The sequence below is a fragment of the Gossypium hirsutum genome, chromosome A08 (genome assembly GCF_007990345.1).
Source record: "Gossypium hirsutum isolate 1008001.06 chromosome A08, Gossypium_hirsutum_v2.1, whole genome shotgun sequence".
In the NCBI taxonomy this organism is placed as follows: Eukaryota; Viridiplantae; Streptophyta; class Magnoliopsida; order Malvales; family Malvaceae; genus Gossypium; species Gossypium hirsutum.
This window is the reverse complement of record NC_053431.1, coordinates 126,650,988-126,672,361: the sequence shown is the minus strand read 5'-3', so window position 1 is coordinate 126,672,361 and position 21,374 is coordinate 126,650,988. Positions and strand designations below refer to the sequence as shown.

At 27.5% G+C, this 21,374-nt stretch overlaps 2 protein-coding genes and 1 pseudogene across 4 annotated transcripts; 1 reads left to right on the top strand and 2 right to left on the bottom strand.

Moving 5' to 3' along the window:
• Positions 1 to 102: 102 nt before the first annotated feature.
• On the bottom strand, positions 103 to 2,707 carry LOC107940203 (asparagine--tRNA ligase, cytoplasmic 1-like; annotated as a pseudogene).
• Positions 2,708 to 4,103: 1,396 nt separating this feature from the next.
• On the top strand, positions 4,104 to 7,889 carry LOC107940195 (vacuolar protein sorting-associated protein 32 homolog 2). Of its 3 annotated transcripts, none has more exons than XM_016873627.2 (7): positions 4,104 to 4,255; positions 4,395 to 4,500; positions 5,484 to 5,583; positions 6,722 to 6,807; positions 6,912 to 7,003; positions 7,194 to 7,308; positions 7,427 to 7,889. In XM_016873627.2, exons 2-7 carry the CDS (start codon positions 4,429 to 4,431, stop codon positions 7,616 to 7,618), a joined length of 657 nt encoding a protein of 218 aa, XP_016729116.2. In that variant the 5' UTR covers positions 4,104 to 4,255; positions 4,395 to 4,428; the 3' UTR covers positions 7,619 to 7,889. The 3 variants fall into 3 exon arrangements, with proteins under 3 accessions (XP_016729116.2, XP_016729117.2, XP_040931232.1); XM_016873628.2 differs by having other exon boundaries at positions 4,128 to 4,260; XM_041075298.1 differs by having other exon boundaries at positions 4,173 to 4,255; positions 4,356 to 4,500.
• Positions 7,890 to 16,113: 8,224 nt separating this feature from the next.
• On the bottom strand, positions 16,114 to 17,424 carry LOC107940186 (zinc finger CCCH domain-containing protein 20). Its single transcript, XM_016873620.2, has one exon. The coding sequence runs from the start codon at positions 17,391 to 17,393 to the stop codon at positions 16,332 to 16,334; it is 1,062 nt and encodes a 353-aa protein (XP_016729109.1). The 5' UTR covers positions 17,394 to 17,424; the 3' UTR covers positions 16,114 to 16,331.
• Between the last annotated feature and the right edge of the window lie 3,950 nt (positions 17,425 to 21,374).

Here is a 21,374-nt window from a genome sequence, read left to right as displayed (position 1 = left end):
TTTGATTTGGGTAAATCAGATTTTTGTTTGAAAAGTAATTGATTTTTTTAAAAGAAAATGTTTTTATTATTTATCATTTAGTAATTTGTTTACCAAACATGCTAGCTACTTTTAAAAAAATTATTTAAAGATCATCCATGATGTCAAATATAAAAGGATGCTCAAATTAGCGTTGGTTGAAGCAACCATTTTCAGTCGGTTGATGCAACCTTTATCGTAGCTTTTAGCCATAAATTCCATATCATCAAGGCATTTCTCAAGCAACCATTTACACGTATATTTCACATAAGCTTCGGCACAGTTCATGTCATCCTGCAAATGCATCCGGTCTTCAACTGAACTTCCATGTGAACCTTTTTAGACCTTATAAATGAATAAAAAAGGAGTATTATGAACTATTGCCAGAGTGCCATACATACCTGAAGATCTGCAAATGCTATTTCAGGTTCCACCATCCAAAACTCAGCCAAATGCCTTGATGTATGAGACTGTTCAGCTCGAAATGTCGGTCCAAACGTATACACATTACTGACAGCATAAGCATATGTTTCAACCTGTAGTTGACCAGAAACCGTCAAAAAAGCTTAACGAGCAAAAAAATCTTGAGTGTAATCAATCTTGCCATCCTTTTGGGGGATCCCAGGTTTCAATTTAGATCTCTCATCCAGCTTTAAGAGGCTCTCTTCACTTTGTTAATTTCCACAACCGAAGCACCGGTATCGGCCTTGCTTGCTTTAGCATCTTTGAGTTGCTTAACAGCCAATCCTCTCTCACTCACAAGTTGCTTAGCGGCTTCCATAACGGCCTCCAATGGAGGAGGGTTTTTAATTAGATCTTTCTCCAGTATTTCAGCTTCACTGATCAAAGTTGTAACTTGGAACATTTCACCAGCACCCTCACAATCACTGGTGGTTATAATTGGAGTGTGCACATAAAGGAAATGGTACGTTCTTGGAAGAAAGAATGGGTAGCGAAAGCAAGCGCATTCCGTATTTGAGCAATGGCGGCAATCTGAATCAGTATATAATTTAATAATGATCACACAACAAATAACTGTAAGCCTGTAATGATCGTGTTTTAGGACGTCGCCCTGCATCACTCTATGCACTGAGATTCGATCATCATCCCCGTATGCGCTTACATCAAAGGTACTGTAATTTTTGGACATAAACTGGCCCCTCTTGCAGATGGTTCGAGACTTTGATGGAAGTACACGCGGGATGACAACCGAATCTCAACTCATAAGGCACATGCCATTTAGCAAATACCATACATGTTACCTACGTCACTCAAGCTCGAGTATGAGCGCCGCATATATTATGTGCTCCAATCCAGGTATGATATTTTTTCATGAAAACGGAAAATCGTTAGAGGCCATATCCCTCTATTCATGTGTAAGGATGTAATGATCAGATATCAAGACATTGTCCTGCATCACTCTACGAATCGGGATTCGGTCATCATCCCATATGCAGTTACATCAAAGGTACTGTAATTTTTTGACACCAACTGACCCGTCCTGCAGGTGGTTCGAGACTTTGAAGTAAGCAAACGCGAGATGATGACCGAATCTCAACTTGTAAGGCAACATGTCATTACAGTAGCAAATACCATACATGTTATCTGTTACTGGAACTTGAGTATGAGTGAAGCATATGCTATATGCTCCTATACAGGCATGGTCTTTTTTCGTGAAAATGGAAAATCGCACCAACATTGCATATTTCACAAAATATCTTGTGTATGATAAATCATGAAAAATAGAAACATTAATTCAATTTTTAAACTGACTAAACTGCTCTTACCAAAAGTTCTTATATGGTTTCTAATTGAACTGTTCAGTGTTGACTTGTTCTGAAAATTGAAAAGTATTTCAAAATTTTAAGCATTAAGGAAATACTATAGATTCAGTTAGTTCCAAAAGGGAAACGATAAGGGATTCAAATTGATTTAGAGATTGATACCGAGTTGGTTCGAGATCGAAGATGAAGATGATCCCTCAAGAATTCAAGTGTGAGCTTCGTTTTCGGTATCGGATACTTAGCCGGATCCACCTAACCAATATGGACCACCTTTTCGACCCGAAGCTCAATCCTCTGCTTCGTCCCTTCAGGCGGAACCTTCAATATTCCATCAACCACTACGCAAGTGCCGGTCGCCACCAGCTTACTGAGAACAGCCACTCCGGCATCCATAATCACCTGCAAGTTCCCCAGACACGCACCGTCGTTCAGTTCCAAGAACCTTTCCCTTGCTCTCTCCCAGTCTTCAGCCAACCACCGGCGCGGACACGTTGCCCCGAGAGGCCAGCCCACCGTCCGGCCGGCCAGCGATGGACCGGATCAAGACACGGTCAGAGAATGCATGGTTCTCAACGGATCCGGTCAAATTCATCGCCGCTAGCCGGTCCGCCGCCGCCGTTGCCTGATCTGTTCCGGCCTTTCGCTTTTCTGAGCTGGAAAGATTTAAGGCTTTCGAAATTAGAAACTAACGATAATGTTAAAAACCCTAAAAATGACTTTTGTATGTTGTAAGGGGTGATCTGTAGGAGCTAGTACTACAGTAATTCTGATGTATTCCTATGAGTCTTGCGTTTCAATATTTGGCTCTCTACACGTGTCTTTTTTTTATTGGGTGGTTTAAAAGGATTCGTGGAATCTTTGTCCGAAACAGAGAGATTGACACTCAGCTTCTTAAGGCGGCGCATTACTTTTAAGACAGAATTTCCTCGCTGACGTTGTTAGAATCTTAGTGTTCGCCAAATGTCAAACTTTTTGACCAATATTTAGTTATTTATTTTTCTAATTTCTACTTATTTCTATTTTACTCATATTTTTAATATATTTTTTAAAAAGTGGAATTTAATTGTAGTGTAATTGGATAATGATTCTTTTTTATTATTTTTAGATATGTAATTTTGAAAAATAGATTTTGCTAATGGATTGTGCTGAGCCACTCTTCAAAACTTACTATACTAAATAATATAAAATCTCAATATCTTAAAATTAAATTTCAATTAATACTATTAAAATTAGTATAAATAAATAATTTTTTTAGAAAAATTCTTAAATGCATATTTATTTTAAAATTATAAAGAATCCTCTAATTAAAAACTAAGTTCATTTTAAAAATAATTTTGGGAGAAATAAACCATTCCTTGAAAATAGATGGTGAGAAAAAAAATGAAAGATGAAGAGGGTATGGGAGATAAATAAATTTAAGTATTATTTAATTTTATTCATCTTTCATCTTTTTCTTGTTTTATTTCAATAAATATTGTTGAACACTTTTTTTTTAAATTGCATGAACTTTAATACTCAATTATATTAGGTACGTACGAATAAAAACTAAAAATAATGTTTTAAGTCTGACATAGGAATTTGTAACTAAATATAAAGGTGAAATTTTGCTATTAGTCTCTCTATCATATATAAGTTTTAGATTTAATCTCTGTATTTTAATTTGATTAATTTTAGTTCACGTATTTTTCGAAATAGTCAAATTTAGTCCCTATATTATTAGTTCTGAAATTTCAGTCCTAACCTAAAATGATAGTAGTTAAATTTGTTTCATTAAATTTTTTTATTAATTCATATTATGCGTAAAGTTGTAGATTTAGTTTATGGTCTTCTTTTAGATTATTCTTAGTCCTTATATTTTTTGAATTTTGAAATATTAGTTAAATCCTTTAAGTGATTTTTTCGTGAATAATAATATGTAAGAAGAATAAGCTGACATCAAAGGTGAAGCTAGATATTTTTTGGGTTACTGGAATTAAATTATAAAATTTTCGAGAGATCAAAATGTATTTTATCATGTATTAATTTATAATTTCATCATTTTTAAGGGATTAAATATATTTTATTCATATCTTAAGGGGCAAAGGATCATTTTACCGTAAAATAACTTGTAATTTTATTATTTCTAAAGAGATTGAAATGAAAATTTTTATTTTTAAGGAATTAACTTTTAATTTTTAATTTAGTATAATCCACTTTAAAACGAATATATAATTAAATTAAATTCAACAAATTATTAACTGAATTTGTAATTCTAAATTCGAAAAATAAAATAATAAATTCTTTCGAATAAAACTGACAACTAACATTCAAACAAATAAAGCGCAGTGAAGATATATAACCGTCAGTGCGCGCCACGTTGAAAACCAATCCCACTTTCCCAGACTTTTCTTTTCAGTTTTTTTTATTTCACAGATTTCTCAACTCCCTAATCCCCAATTTCTTAATTTTTACAGGTTAGGTTAGATTCCCCCCTTTTGCATTATTCTTTTTTTCTTTACTTACTCTTTTAACTCTTTTTTTTTTGCTGTTTTCTGGTGATTGATTATGTAACAGTTTATATATATGATCGTATTGGTGATTGTTGTTAAGCAGAATATCAGGTGTTTTAATTCGCGGAGAGGTAGCTATGTTTAAAGGGATTTTTGGAAAAACCAAGCCGGAAACAAATGCTCTAACCACTTTAGACAAGTTAAATGAGGTATTTCCTCGATGTTGTACTTTTTTTTTCCTTTAATCGGGAAATAAGTTGTTTGTTTGTTGCATTTCTTTTTTGCGTGAACTGTGTGATTTGAAATTTGCATCTGGTGATTTCGGTGGGTTGATTTTATAGTTTTGGGATTTGTTTGAAAGAACTGAGTTGCTAGCTGACGGATTAATGGGAAATAATATGATAATCCTTTTGGTGAATTACTGAATTGATTGATTACATTTTGGATCGATAAAAATTAATGAACTTATGAAGTGGAATTAAATTTAGTTAAAAAATACATTCAGAAGAGTCAGTTGATCACTTTAGTAATTGGCCATTTTCAGAGGATGATAGTTGTTTACTTTGGTTGATGACTTGAAGGTGAAACTTTTCTTTTAATGCTTCTTTCGATAAGAGTATTACTTTTTCCATACATCTTAATACTAGAGTTAGCAATAAACTAATTACACTTGATAATTTTTAGCTACTAATATAACTTGTTTTCAGCAAAGAGAAGGGAAAACTTTTTTCTTATTTTGTGGAGGTCTTATTTTAAGTTATAACAAATTGTTTTAATACTTATGCAATAATTAAGCTTTTACTTGTGTTAATACACCAAATAACCAAACGAGGCATGTACTAGTTTTCGGGACAGAAAAACTGATTAATAACTGAATTTTGTTTCTTAAAACTTACTAGCACAATTTATCAAGTAATGCCTATTAGATAAAAGGAATGTTGTGCATGCTTATTCCATGCCAGTCTCACTAGAAGATGGAATATGATCTTTTCTGTAAGATTAGAAATTTGGGTTTATTGGTTGTGTGTCGGAGATGCTCAAACTCCAGAACTGTAATCATAATGCTAAATCCAGCAGTTTTTATTTTGCACGGTGCTGCAAGTCACATTTATTTGTTTCAAATGATTGAATTATGTTGTTTCTCTTCTACGTTTTGCTTAAACTGAGCCCTATATCGGTTTCCATCATGTAGACCCTTGAAATGCTAGAGAAAAAGGAAAGTGTGCTTCTGAAAAAGACTGCTGCAGAGGTTGAAAAGGCCAAGGAGTATGCCAAAGGGAGAAATAAGAAAGGTACGATTGCAATATATATACACAAATGGTTAATGTTTTTCCTTGTTTCCATCTTTTTTTCTATTGAAAAAAAATTCTTTGTGAATTATAGTAGTTTTTATGCTTGGTTTCTCGATGCTTGTATATAAATATGGGATATATTGTAGGACGTAAAATTCTTCTCTCTCGCAACAGTATAATGTGATGGCTTCTAGCTTACTCATGTTGGAGCTTCATTTTAATTAGTCATATATTTTTTAGTTATTATAGTCAATGTTTAATTATTCATCCATAATAAGCCCCCTAGGGGTGTAATCGAGCCGAGCTGAGCTTGAATACTGGCAAGCTCGAGCTCGACCGCAAAATTCGGAGCTCGATACTTGACTTGAGCTTAATCGAATATTTATTTTTAGGCTCGAGCTTGATTAAACTTGTTTATCTATTTTTGTACTCAAACTCAAGCTCAATTAAGCTTGTATGTATTCAAGCTCGTGCCCGAGCTCAACTTGATAATTTTACTTAGGGTTAATAATACGTATTAAGGGCAATAACATAATTTAATAATATTAAAATATTAAAAATTATTAAAAATGAAAAGCTTGATAAAGCTCCCAAGCCATTCGCACAGAGTATTACTAAGCTTGAATTCAGCTTAATTGATAACTCAAGCTCAGCTCCATAGTTATCGAATCGAGTTCTTCTTTTTTCTCGAGTTGAACTCAAGTAGCTTGTGAGCACCAATGTCTTATTTACACATTGAACCCCTCCCCCATGCCCCCTTACACTTCAATTCTCAAATTGAAGGAAAGACCAAATGAGAGTGAAGATGCCCCCAAAAGAAAAGAAATAACACCCTGATGTTTTAGAGCATTGCAAGCTTCATTTTTGGGGTCTTTTGGTTCAATCACTGTCAGCTTGTAATGTTCTTTGGACATTGAGTGATGATCTGATGCAGATTAACATTACAATGCTAAAATATGATGCTGAGTTTCTGATTTATCATGTGCTCATGTCATGTGAAGGTTTAACAATCAAAGATCGTCCGGAAGAAAATTTTAAATAGATCATTTGAATTATGAGTTAATTTAAAACCATATTATGTAGTTTGATTGCCATATTTATATCTTTTACTTAGTATTCATTATGCTACTCTATGCAGCGGCTATACAGTGCTTGAAGAGGAAGAAACTGTATGAACAGCAAATCGAACAGCTTGGGAACTTTCAGCTTCGTGTTCACGATCAAGTAAGCTCTGAATTTTGTTAATTTTTTAGTGCTTTAACCGTGTCGTGAAAGCTTTTTTGAGTTTTTTTTCCATTTCATTGATTGTTCTATATCAACTTATACAGATGATAATGTTAGAAGGTGCCAAAGCCACAACTGAAACGGTGGATGCATTGAGAACTGGAGCAACTGCGATGAAGGCAATGCAGAAAGCAACGTATGTAACCTGCATATTTTTACTGTTAGCCTAAAATTTTTCTTTTAGGCTTTTCTTCATTGTACTTGTCCCTTTGCATTGCCATTTACTGAACGTGTGCTGACTTGGAATTTAGCACTTGTTTTCGACCTTCATGAAGCTTAGGCAGTGTCCAGTTCTCACTATTTTACTCAAAATGGCTTTCGTACAGTAGCATAGATGATGTGGACAAAACAATGGATGAGATCAACGAACAAACCGAAAACATGAAACAGATTCAGGAAGCACTATCAACTCCTATCGGAGCTGCGGCTGATTTTGATGAGGTTATAACTTTCTGATGCACTCTCATTTTTGCCTCCATCCTATCATCGGTGTTCATAAATACCATGTCCGGCACTTATATGCATCTTAACAGCAAGTCCGAAACTTTTGATATCGTAGGATGAATTGGAAGCTGAACTCGAAGAACTTGAAGGTGCTGAATTGGAAGAACAGCTTCTCCAGCCTGCAACAACTGCCCCGGCAGCACCAGTACAGGTGCCTGCTAGCAGTCAACCAGCTCGACCCGTTCCTCAAAAGCGCACAGCCGAGGAAGATGAACTCGCTGCATTGCAGGCTGAGATGGCACTTTAAGGTAAGTCATTCTAAGTTCAGTTTTAACTCTATGGGGGAATCACATATAGAGCTTTAAAACATGGCTAAATTACCTGATAGTGTAGGTCACCATTGCGTCCAGAATGCCATAAATATTTGTATTATTAAATCATCTTGAAATTTATGTGCATGAAACTAAACGAATACCCCCCCCCCAGCTGTATTCATAACCCCCCCTTTGCCTAACAATTTATTAGTCCCCAAAAAGTTTTAAAATATCATTAAACACTAATATAAATTATGTTATTTAGCTTCTTTTTTTTCAAAATGTTTATATTTAGCATTTGTATTTGATATATATTCAAATATGACTACAATAAATAATCCGTAAATACACATACTAAACCTGAGATTTCAAAGATCTCATCAACTTGATTCATTGGCAGGTTTTAATTATTTTAATTTTAATTTATTTGTCATCAGTTGAAATTTTAGTTCATTAATTTGTATATTAGATACAATTCTTTAAAAAAATTTCATGTGATGCTATCAGAATATGATTCAACTTTTTATATACTAGATAATGTCACATCCACGATGTAAGTGAAAAAAAAATTCATCTAAAAAATATTTTTATGGATAATTGGAATTTGGAATAATAGATCAAACTTTTTTACTAAAAAATTTAAAGTCTAGTACTTTTCTTTTAATTTTTTAAGTACTTTTTGTATATTTTACTTATATATTCATTTTTTGGGGTCAATATATAAAAGAATTTGCTAGCTAAGGCAGCATAAATGGTTATGAACGGCTAGCTGCCAATTGTAGTGTTTCTACCACTAGTATCTATTTTCATTTAAACCCATTTATGATGGTGAATGAATGCATTATTATTGAAAATATTTTGGTTTATAAAAATATAATTATTGAATTTTTATATTTTTAATAAAAATGTTTTATATTTTTTAATAAAAATGTTTTATATTTTTCAAAATTGAAATAAAGTAAAAACTGATGAATTTTAGTAAAAATTAAAGAAAAATTAACCCTACTTTCACTTTTGTTGATATAATATATATATATAAGTAGGAGTTTAAAAAAATTAATCGTTGAGATTATATTATTAGATTAACATCTAATAATAAATATAATTTAATTTAAAATAATTAAATAATTTTATAATATATATTTATAATGATATTGGTCCCAATTAATTTCAGTATGGAGACTCTTTTTAAGTTTGTCAAATTTAGTTTACGTAATTCATAAATATATTAATAATATAATATATTTATATACTTCAAGATTCTGATAAAGGAGTAAATATAATATATGTATTTATAATATTTTTATATCAAACAAAACTATTGAGCTTTAATTTGAATAGAATTCTAAATATAATATAAATAAAATATTAGAGTAATATATTAATTAAATTTTAAGCTTACCTCTATAAATAACATTTAATAGTTAATCGTATTCAATTAAAAGATCAAAAGAATAGAGCATTAAATCAAATCTTAGGGTTCTTTAAAAAGTCAATATCAAATTATATTTGAACAGAAAGATGGAAAGGCTATTTTAATTGATGATAAGAACGATGAAATTGTTTTCTTTTTTTTTTATATTATACGAAGTAATCATTCTTAAAATCGTTTCTTTTTTTATTTAGGTTTATTTAGAAAAAAAGAGTTAAATTTTAATGATTATTTTTAACCATTATTATATGTATTTATTAATTTAATGTAAATATATTTTTATATTTATCATGAACTAATATTATAGTTTTTGCATGTTGTTTTAATTTTTTTTAATTTAATATTACAATTTACAAGTTCAAAGTAATTAATTACATTGAAAGTCAAATGTTGATTCAAAATAATGACGAGCCAATAGATTGAATAAGGTCAAGATAGAAAATGTTGACGGGAATGGTAGGTTGAAGTAAAAGATTAAACTAACAAATTTAAATATATTTGTAATATTATTAGTATTTATTTTTAGATTTGATTTTATTTTAATATTTTAGAATGTCGTTTTTTAATTTGTCTAGATATACTTTTATTTCAACTAGGATGTTGAAGTTTTTTAAAATATCTTTAAATTTTTTTTTATAATGTAATCAGATTATTTAATATCTCAATATTTGTTTTAGTAATGAAAATAAATTATTATAAAATTAAAACATATATTGTGTTAATCTTATCCTAGATAGCTAAGCTGATTTCGAGTAATAATTTATATTTTATATAATTCGAATTTAATTTTTAATTAATAACATTATTATTTGATTTTAAATTAGGAAAAATTAAATATAAAATGATAATAGTTTTTAATATTAAAATTAAAATTTTTAATTAAAAGTTAATTCGATAATTGTTATGCATTAAAATTGTAATTAATTTTATCTATTATTAGTCTGCATCCAAATTAAATCAAAATCTAATTTTAAAATACTTTTTTATTTACATAAATTTTCAAGATAAAATTGCTTTATTTTTATTCAAATCCATAATAAGTGTTAATAGTAATATCTTAAATTACACATTTATTATAATTTAAATTATTAATTTGATCAATAATAAATATTTTATTATTTTAAATTATTTTTATTTAAATCGATATTATCTCTATTATCAAATGAAAAAAACATAAAAAAAATGTAATATACAAAGAGGGTGGTATTACATGAAACATTTATTCTATAATAAAAAAATAACATTATTATTTAATATATTAATAAATCATTAATTTATTCATTGATTTTGTAGAGATTAAAAAAATTAAGATTGAAGAGTAAAATGTATAAATTTGCAGTATATCCGTACTTTAAACATTGTAAAGATATATTTTTTAATATATATAACTACTCAATTATGATTTGAAAGTCTTTTTGTTTTTTTAATATTATATATTAATTGTTTTATAATAATTATGAAATAAAATTATTTAATTAAATAATAAAATATAAACACGTATTTTCACGTACAACGCATGTGATACCAAAAACTAATAGATAAAAATAGCCATGTTTTAAGATACATTTAAAATATTAAAATTACAATTTTTATCATAAAATTGAAAGTTCAAAAATCAATCTAGTCATTATTTTATAGATTACGATCCAAAAGCAAATAATTTTAAATTATATATTTTTAAAAGAAATACAAAGCAAACGCAAAGAGTAAAAATTATTAGTTTAATTTTGGGTAAATTATATTAGTAGTTACCTAATTAATAGTAAATTTTTTTTTATTTCTCAATTATGAAATGTTACAAAATGATCACTCAAATATTTAATTTTACATTCTTTGGTCACCAACAACTAAGTGTGGCATCTTTTAAAATTGTCATACTAGCAACTTTAACTTTCAACATTTATAAATAATGAATGAAGTATTGATTCTAAACAAATTTAACTCTCAACATTTACACAATATGTATTTTATTTTTGTAGTTTTGCATTTCTTTGTGACATTGAGGGTTAATTTTAAAAGAATGAAAAAAATGAATATTATTATCTTAGATTTTAGGGTATTTCCATTTTTTGTATATTTTCAATCAAAATTAATTGATAAATTTATTTTTTTTAACTTTTTAGGTGGAAAGGTGAAAAAAAGAAAAAATTACACAATGGCTACCATTAGCCCGTTGGTACTAAAAAAGAAAAAATTAAATAGTTGGATGATTATTTGTATTTTTTTTATACTCAGTGACAAAAATAAATAAATTTATTAATAATTAAATAATTATTTTGTAATTAAATAATTAAATAATTTATTAATAATCCTCAACCTATAAGCCATGTAACATCATTATATATGTTTGTTAAAAAGGGACAAATAATAATAATAATAAGTTGTACAGTACAGAAAAGGAAAAATGCATAGCCTTGCCAATTTGCCTATATTATTTGTTTCTAGAGGCATAATGATGTTAAGCACTCGTTTATCCAATTTTCCTTTTTTGTCATTTTGGAATTCAATTCCATATTTTAATTAAATTGTTTTTTAGACACAAAAGATTCACGTGTATTTTATTTTTATTTTATATAATATTTAAAATTTATAATAACTTTTCTCCAATATATAAATAAGAAGATAATGTATTTCAGCGCTTTCAAACTCACATTCTCCTATATTGATAACAATACTCATGCATACTAAGTTAAAATTCAACACGTAATTTTTTCTACTTAAGAAAATAAAGTTTAATTAAAATTTAAAAGTCGAAAAGAAAAATAATAAATAAACATTATAGACTAACCTAACCAAAAGAATGCTCGAAATTCACCCTAATAAATTATGCCAAGAAGCAATAATTTCATCTTTTCTTTTTGCAAGTAATTTATTCTTAACAATTTTTCTAGATAATAAAAGGATTCAATATTAAAGCTAAATAGAAAACCCCTAGCTATATATGCAGGGAAGATTTTCTTATAAGAAATATTTTTAAAATTTATTTGTTAAGAAAAAAACAGAGCAAAGAATATTGTAAAAAATTTATTTAAAATTCAAGGATCTAGTATTTCTGTTCATTTTAAACATGATATTGTAAAATGTTTAAATTTATTAATAGTATGATATTTTAGTAAGAATATATTGTAATTTATTATTAATATTTTGATATATAAATATTTGAAAATAATTTAATTTGACTATATAATTTATATTTTAAATATTAAAATATAGTCATTACAAATTTAAATATATAATGTTATATCCCATATAAATATTAAAAAAATACACTAGATTTATAAATAAATGTTAAAAATGTCACTTGATTTCAAAAATATTATTCCCAAAAACAAAAGCAAAGAAAACGATTAAACTTCCTAACATTGAAAATGTATCAATTAAATACTGTAGTTAACTACTTTCGTCTTTGACCATTAATATATTGACGTGGTCGTCAACTATTACTTAATCAACTATTTTAATATCCGACATATTTAATTTATTTCTTAACAAACAAATGAACTAAAAATTCAATACAATTGACCAATAATTAAAACTTCGAGAGAACTCTATATAAATGGATAAAAACCAAAATATCTATGAAGAAAAAACTGAATGCGGTATAAGTAACAACATACAAGAATCCAACACTTGATTCGAGCCTCCCCACCGAATGGGATACATTATTCTAATGATAATAAATTTTGATTTTTTCATGAGGCTGCATGTTTGCTGAATAGTTCTATGGTACGCGTTAAACGCATATCATGTTTTTTAACGATTACGATATTTTTTAACATATTCCAATTATCAAAATTTCAAATTTTAAAACAAAAACACTATAATTTTTAATAAATATTAAATATCTGTGTGTGCGTTCAAAGCATACAATAAGAGAATTTTTCGTATTTCTTTGAAGAGCTTTTTTTTTTTTTTAGAGAAAGAATATTAAGGGCAAACTCTCCTTTAAGTTATGATTCTGAATATTCACATGCTTCATGTTTTATAGGTTTTATTCATTATTTATGTTGTAGTTAATTTTATTTAAAACAATGTTAAGATTCACAGCTTGATATATTGTGATTGTGTGTGTTTTTATATATATAAGAGATAAATATTAAATTTATATAAAAATTTTGATTTGACGTGTAATTTGATATATGAATTTTGATTTAGTGTAATTATTTATATAATTATCTATTTATGTAATATATCAATATAAAATGGTCTAATTCGATAATGTTGTTGATGGTTTATAAAAGTTGAATCAAATCAAATATTCATGTATAAAATTATACAAAATTAAAATTAATGTATGATATTACATATTGGATCAAAGTTTTATTTATAGTTTTGATATTCCCTATCTATAAATTAGAAGTAAAATAATTTATGTTTATTAATAATGTATATTATTAAATATATAAAATTTATATATATATGTGGTTCTTCGTTCCTATATAAATAAATATTGATAATCTTATTTAAATATAATATTTAATGTATTGTTAGTAATATAAGATTTATGTATTGTCAGTGAATAATAATGACACATCATCGAGTAAATAAAAAAAAAAGTGTGTACTTATAAAATTGTATATTAATAATCTTACTTAAATGTAATTAATATCAATTATAATTAACATATATTGTCTCTCGAATTTAAAATTTAAGGTTCAATGTTTAATATCTAAATTAGTTGAGAGATGAAAAATGTTTATATTTATTCATAACTCTTTCCTTATTTTTTATTTAGTCAATGATAAGATATTATGCTATTATTTAACGATAATGTATAAAATTTCGACGCATAAAATATATATATGTCAATACGACCATACCTGACAATATTCAAAGTATTTGATTGAACGGTTCCATCAAACATCTAGATGATTTGACTTTAAATATTATAATATTTTTTTCTATATTTATTTTTACACTTTATGAAGAGCTACACTAAATTTCAAAATACATTTCTATAAAACTCCTATGATTTCTATTAAAAGAGACTTTGAAGGGTAAACAATACAATGTGAATATATAAATCAATATATATATACACCATAGATTTAAAAAAAAACTAAAAATTTAAATATTATGAATAAAAATTAATACCAAAAAAGTTTCTAACTTTTAAATTTAATTGGAATTTTATTTTAACTCAAAATTTAAACGAAGCTAAATAAATTTTTGTAATATATTTATCTGCATTGCATTCAGAACTAAGATTAAAATATTATTTTAAAATTTAAAATTTAATTCATGTATTTTTATTTTTAATAATTTAATTTATCTACTTTTTCAAATTTCAGGTTCAATTAGTAATATTATTAAATTTGTTGGTGTGATATTAAAAAAAACTCAGTAATATAACTAAAATATGACATTGTAATGAATTAAGGTGAGATCATAAAAATTATTTTATATTTATTAATAATGTATAGTATTAAATATATAATAGTTATGTATGCATAGGTTCTCCGTTCATAAATAATAAATATTATTAATTTTAATTAAATATTAATATCTCTTTTCCCGAATTTAAAATTTAGGGTTTAAGGTTTGAAATCTAAAGCGAAGAGATGAAAAATACAATAATAATTGTATTTGAATAAAATTATTAATATTAATTCATAAATCATACCTCTTTCTCTGTATTTTATTTAGATAAAAATAAGATGTTATGTTATTATTTAACGACAACGTATAAAACTTATACGCATCAATTATTATATATATGGAATACAACTGTGTCTAGTTGTATTCAAAGTATGATATTGGGTCAAAACTTGTTTGAATAGTTCCGTGATTCCCGTCTTTTATTTAGAATCTAGATCAGTTATTATTTATATATATATATGGAATACAATTGCGCTTAGTTATATTCAAAATATGATATTGTGTCAAAACTTGTTTGAATAGTTCCATAATTTTTATCTTTTATTTAGAATTTAGATGATTTGAGTTTAAACCTTATCATCTATTTTCCTTCTCTTTTTTTCCTCTACCGATATAATATATTGTAATAATAGAAAATATGATTTAATATTTATATATATTACGAGTAGTTTTACTCATGAAAAAAATAATAATTATACACTAAATTTCAAATATATATTTCTATTAAAAGAAAATTTAAAGATAAATAAAATAATTATACAATGTCAATGTATAAATATTATATATATATGCACGATAGATAAAATAAGGTTCAAATTTAAATATTCTAAATAAAAAATAATACTGAAAAAGCTTGTTACCTTTAAATTTTAACTAAATTTAAACAAAGCTAAATAAATATGTTTTTTTATAATATATTTATCTGTATTGTATTCAAAATCAAATATTAGGTTACAAGTTCCTAGAAATAGAAATAAAAAAGATTAAATTACAAATTTATGAAAAGGAAAGGACTTATGATATATTTTAAAGGACTCATCTGCTGCATATTTTCAAAGATGTTCCTTTCTTTTCTTATTTTCTTACACACTTGATTCCCACCATGTCCCACCCTTTGACTGCCATCTTTAATGACTTTCTCTTTCAATCTCTGGATTATTCATTTTCTACTATGGGTAAATTACGCTAACGCCTTTAAATTATTAATAAATTTAAATTTTAATCATTTAATTTTAAAAAAATATAAAAAGATGTTAAAATTGATATTAAATGAAAAATATAAAATTTTCCATTTGCACACTGACTTCACTAAAAATCTTTTCTTTTTAATTTATTTTTTTACTTATGTCAATCAATTATAATCCATTATCGTTAATCAAATGTTTAAAACTAACAAATTAATGAATTCAAAAAAAAAAATTTTGAAAAATTTTTTGAATAATTTGTTTCATAATTTTTTAAAGTTCTGGTCATAACTTTCTCATAATTTAGTCACTTAAAAAAAACCTACGCTCGATTTTCTTAGCTTTTCCCTCCCAAATATTTTTCCCGAAAAATCTCCATTTTTAACTCCAAAAACCCTTCTGCTTGCGAGAAAAAGCTGAGTACATCCAACTCTGCTTCAAACATTCATCACATCACTCTTTGAAAATTTTGAAGAACAAATAAAAAAACAACTTGAAAACAGCTTTTAATTTACATTAATACTAAATGATTTTGCATTACATGAACATACAAAAAAAAGCTATAAGATTTTACAATCTGATCATCTAAATAAAAATAATATTAATATATTTTCAGATATTTTCCTCTCCTTTTTCCTAGTGAGAAGAAAATAAAAACCAGAAAGAGCTTCAAAATGAATCCAGAAATATAATGGAAAAAAATTAAATATTTCAGTTCACCAAATCCGAAACCCAATCCAAATTCGGATCTCCAGAACCCTGACCCGGATTACCCCTTCCCAAACAATTCTCTTTACTCAATTTCTCAAATAATTGTGCACGTAAATCCCTTCCGGATTCAACTCTTTCCATGGCTGGTTCATCTTCTTCACACCATTTTTCAAATAAATCCAAGTATCCACCGATCCCATGACGGGTCAAGTTCTGGGTCGGAGTGTTGAGAAGGCTACAAAATCCGTGTAGGATCATTGAATCTCTGGGTGACCCGAACATGGAAGGAGAAGGTGATGAACAAAGACCAATAGGCATGGACTTAACTTTCCCAAGCTGTAAATTCCTTAACATGTCGTTAATGGAAGACGAACCGAGTGACCGACTCAATGAGTCGGATATAGGTGAAACCGGCGGTGATGACTCGGTCCGTGGGCTTATAAGAGGAGAGCCAGAACTGGCGGAGCTCACGACCCTAAGCTGGTCTAGACTATGAGCAAAGAAACAAACCTTACGCTTACAACCTGGTCCATCTTTACATAGTTCGGTCCGATAACGAGCTGGGTGGAGCCAACATTCGAAAACGCCGTGAGCAAACTCACAACCGTCGCCTTTCCAACAGTTCCCTTTCCTGAAATCAGCACAAGCCGTACCGGAGTAATGATACTTCCTCGGATCCCTCCGGCGAGCTTTCTCGCCGGGATGTGCGTACGGACACTCGGTCCAGTCATGGGCTCGGCCACGTGGACACTTCCGGATTTTGAACTCGAACATCCTGAAATGATCGCACGAGTAAGCGTCGACCGGAGAATCCGCGTTTTCGAGAACCGGAAGATCGGAATCTGGGTAGACAAAGTCCGGTTCGTTCGACGGCAAGTAACGTTGTAACGCTGCTAACGCTTCATGGAAATGAACCGGGTTGCCGCCGTTGTTGTTGAAGTGACTATCGGCTGCATTGTAGTTGAGTGGAGAGTAAATCTCGGCCGTTTGATCATCGTCGAGGTTAGGCCATGGTGGAACATGGACCGTCGGATTAAGACGGTGAGTTTCTCCGACCATCATATTTTTCGGCTTGTGATTTGTGTACACACAATTACCGGCGAGGAGGTGGTGTTTTATAGGCAGAAGATGGTAATGAAAGTAAGGGGCGAATTAACCATGGTTAGGTTCGTTTTAACCCTGGTTAATTAAAAATCTAGTAGCTGTATTTGGATTAGGGTTAATATAGTATTTGATACTAAAGTTTGGCTTCAATATTCAATTTAATACGGATGTTTGTTTTGTCTCAATTTAGTATTTGAGTTTAGCTTAAATGTTTAATTTTATCCTTAAGCTTTTTTTTATCCCAAATAAGTATATGAGTTTGATTTCAATGTACAATTTGGTACTTTAACTTTTTTTATCCCGATCAAATACCTATGTTTTTTTTTTCTTATTAGAGCACAAATATCAAACATTTATTGAGTCACGTGATGTCCTTTGGTTTGCGTACCAAACTAGAACAAAAAAATTTAGATACCAAAATAAATATTAAAGCTAAATTTACGTACCAAATGGTACATTGTCTTTCTTTATTATGGATTAATTTTTAAAAAATTTTAAATATTGTAACGGAGCTCTCAATATATTAATATTGTATCAAATGTTTTTTTTATCCATATGATGATGGATTACATTTTAAAGTCAACTTAAATTCTACATCGAGCATATTAGAAATATGTGAATTAAATAATTAATAAACAGATAGTTTGAATATGATTTGTTATAAAATATACACTACCATTATAATTTAAGAGGATTATTTCAATTTTAGACGTTAGGTCTAACTTATTCATATGATAGGTGTAAATCTATTTAAAATTTTATCACACATTTTAAAGCTAACAACTAAATTGAGGGAAAGAATTGATTAATACGATACTAACTGAGAACGTAAGAGATAAATATCAAATTATACATGAATTATTGTCGATATGCAATATACACTAACTTTGATTTTTTGCAATTATATACGTAAAATTGTGATTTGATTTAATTGTCAAAAACTGCTAAAAGTACTATCAGCATAGCATCATTATATGATTGCATATCGTAAAAATCAATAATGATAAATGTATAGATCTATTTATTTATTTTATTGAAATATGTATTTTTTAAAAATGTGTACACTTGAGCATTAATCGACTATAGTATTAAGTTTTGAGAGGCCTAATTATAATTTTTAGAAAATTTGAGGGATTTAATTAAAAATTTTAATTTTTTGAAAAAGATTAATGAGAAGTTTTGTAAATTTTAGAGAACCAAAATCAAAATTTTATCCCATTGGTTTTATCTAATCAAAACTTTTATATCAAATTGAAAAATTGGTCAATATTCATGTATAAATTTAATATTTATCCATCAATAGCAACATTTTGAAGTTTTGAACTAATTTAAAATTTATCATAATTCGAGGACATGTGATGGAATTAACCCTTCTATGGCGGATTATTAATTATTTACATATTTTATATGTTACCCACCTTCGCAGCGGTAAATAATAATTTAGGTGGGGTAGTGTTGCTGTTACGGAGTAGTTATTTAAGCAGATCTGAAAATGCTCGTGAAATCGCCACGTGTTGGCCCAAATACAATAGCATCGAGGCAATGGTGTTTTCAATGCAACGTGGGTGAACAATGAGACAGCTTTGGAAATAGTAGCGTCACGAAGCTGTCAGGTTATCGAGTGTTTGGAATAATTAACACCCGCTAGGCCCGAAATGTTCCAAAGACGGTGAAGCTTAAGATTAATATATATATATATATATATATTTTTTTTCATTTTCTTAAAGTACAATTTTAACAAATATAAATTTATAATTTAATAATTTATAAAAAGTAAAATTGCAATTATCTATTTTGGACCAAAGCCCCCATTTTACTCCTTTTACATTCGCTCTTGGTTAGTGGTGGAGGCAACATATTAATTTGGGGGCAAATTAAAATTAGAAGTATTATACAGTAGACTTAAATATATAGAAAAATGTTTAAAAGAAGTAGTATTCCAACAATTAAGATGAAATAGTTATTATTTGATTCAATTAACCATTTTTTATTCTATTTTCACAGGAATGTTCATTGATTCACAAGCTATCATTTGACATAATTTTAAACAAAGTGTCCAAGGTTTTCTTCCTCTTATTCACTTTGGCCGAAACTTACTATAACAATATTTAACTATTTGTGTTTCATTTTTACACTTCTAATAAGTTAGAAACTGTCTCCAAATCATTTTCCATAAAAAAACATACACATTTCACTTAATTTAACAAGCTTCCAAGTTCCATCAATATCCTTTAATGGCAACTTTTAATATACTTGATAAAATAAAAAAACTATTGGTACTAAAACAAGTTTCAAATATTCAAAATCTATGAAAAGTTTGAAGAAAAACATATCTTATACTTCAAATTTAGAGAAAAAATGATTAAGAATTTTTTTTTATTTTCTTGTTAAGCACCAATATGAAGAAGAAAGACGATAGAGGTCTCTTCATCTTTTATTTTCTTTATTTTATATATATATATATATTACTTATAAAATATTATTATGTTAAGTAAACTATTAATTAAACATTAATTTATTATTTAACAAAAATATCATTCAAAAGTCATCTTAAGTAATTTAACTTATTCAATAAAATTTTCTCTTTGTTTTTATCAAGAATAAATTTTTTAATATTATTTTTAATCCTATAAAAATATTAGAGGAGTCTACTTATATTTTTAAGAGGGCTATAATATACATACAAAAGAAAAAAGTGTAAAAATCTTAAACTTTAAAGGACTTACTTATAATTTTTGGAGGTCTATAGTGTAAATTTATAAAAGACTAAATAAAAAATTTTAAACTTTGGGTGGCCATGACCCCTGGCCGGCTCCGCCACTGCTCTTAGTGATATATATTTATAATTTTAATATAATTAATTATTATAAATACTGAATTAAATAATTATAATTAATTAATTAACTCGAATAAATATGAAAAAAATATATATTTACACAATCAAAATTCTCAAGACATTGACACCACGTGTTAAGTAAACCAAGTACTTGAATTAAATTTTTTATTTGAATTATAATAAACCTTTTTCTTTCCAGTTTATATAAATTTATATAACGAGGAAACATCAACTTCTAAAAGAGAGTGGAAGAACTAGTACTTTTTGTTTTGCAATATATGGATAATAACGAGGAGCTTTTTTGGAGCTTTTATTTTTAGGGTAAATTATGTTTAAGATCCAATTTATTAATAAATGTATGCTTTAGTTGCTCAATTTTAAAAAATTAAAAAAATAAAAATAAAATTATTAAAAAATTATAATTTAAGTTATTAGACTGTTAAAATCGTTATTATATGATATTCTCTATTCGAATCGCTTACATTAATTGAAAGCTCTCATTCATTTTTCTTTTATTTTATAGTTCAACTTTTTTATTAAATAATTTTGAACACTATGAATTTATAAACTAAAGTTTAAATAAATTCTTCTTTTATTTTCGATTCTAGACAATTAAATCAATTTAGATATAAAATATGTTCTTATACTCATTAATAAATATTAATCTATTGTACTGATAATTGACTCGTTGTTTAAAACTTTTTAACCTGACATTAAAAAAAAATTAACTATTAATATTTTATAACTTTTTAAAATTAAATAATTAAAATATAAATTTATTAATAATCTAATAAATAATTAAATAAAAACTAACATCACCTCAACAAAATCTTGTTTTTGGGGTTTGTTAATTAGGGCAAAATGTTTTGTGGCTATAAATGATTCCTTTTCTACAAAGGCTTCCCTTTCACATCAATGTCTCATCTTTCGCCGCCCTCCTATACTAATAAATAGAATGATTCTTTTTGGATAAATAATAAATAAAATGATTTAAATGTCAAAAAGTTTGTAGTAGCATAATAAAAATTTTAATCAATTAAAAAAATTATTCGATCTGCTCTTAAGATTTTTTTTTATATTTAATATTTCAATAATTAGATCAA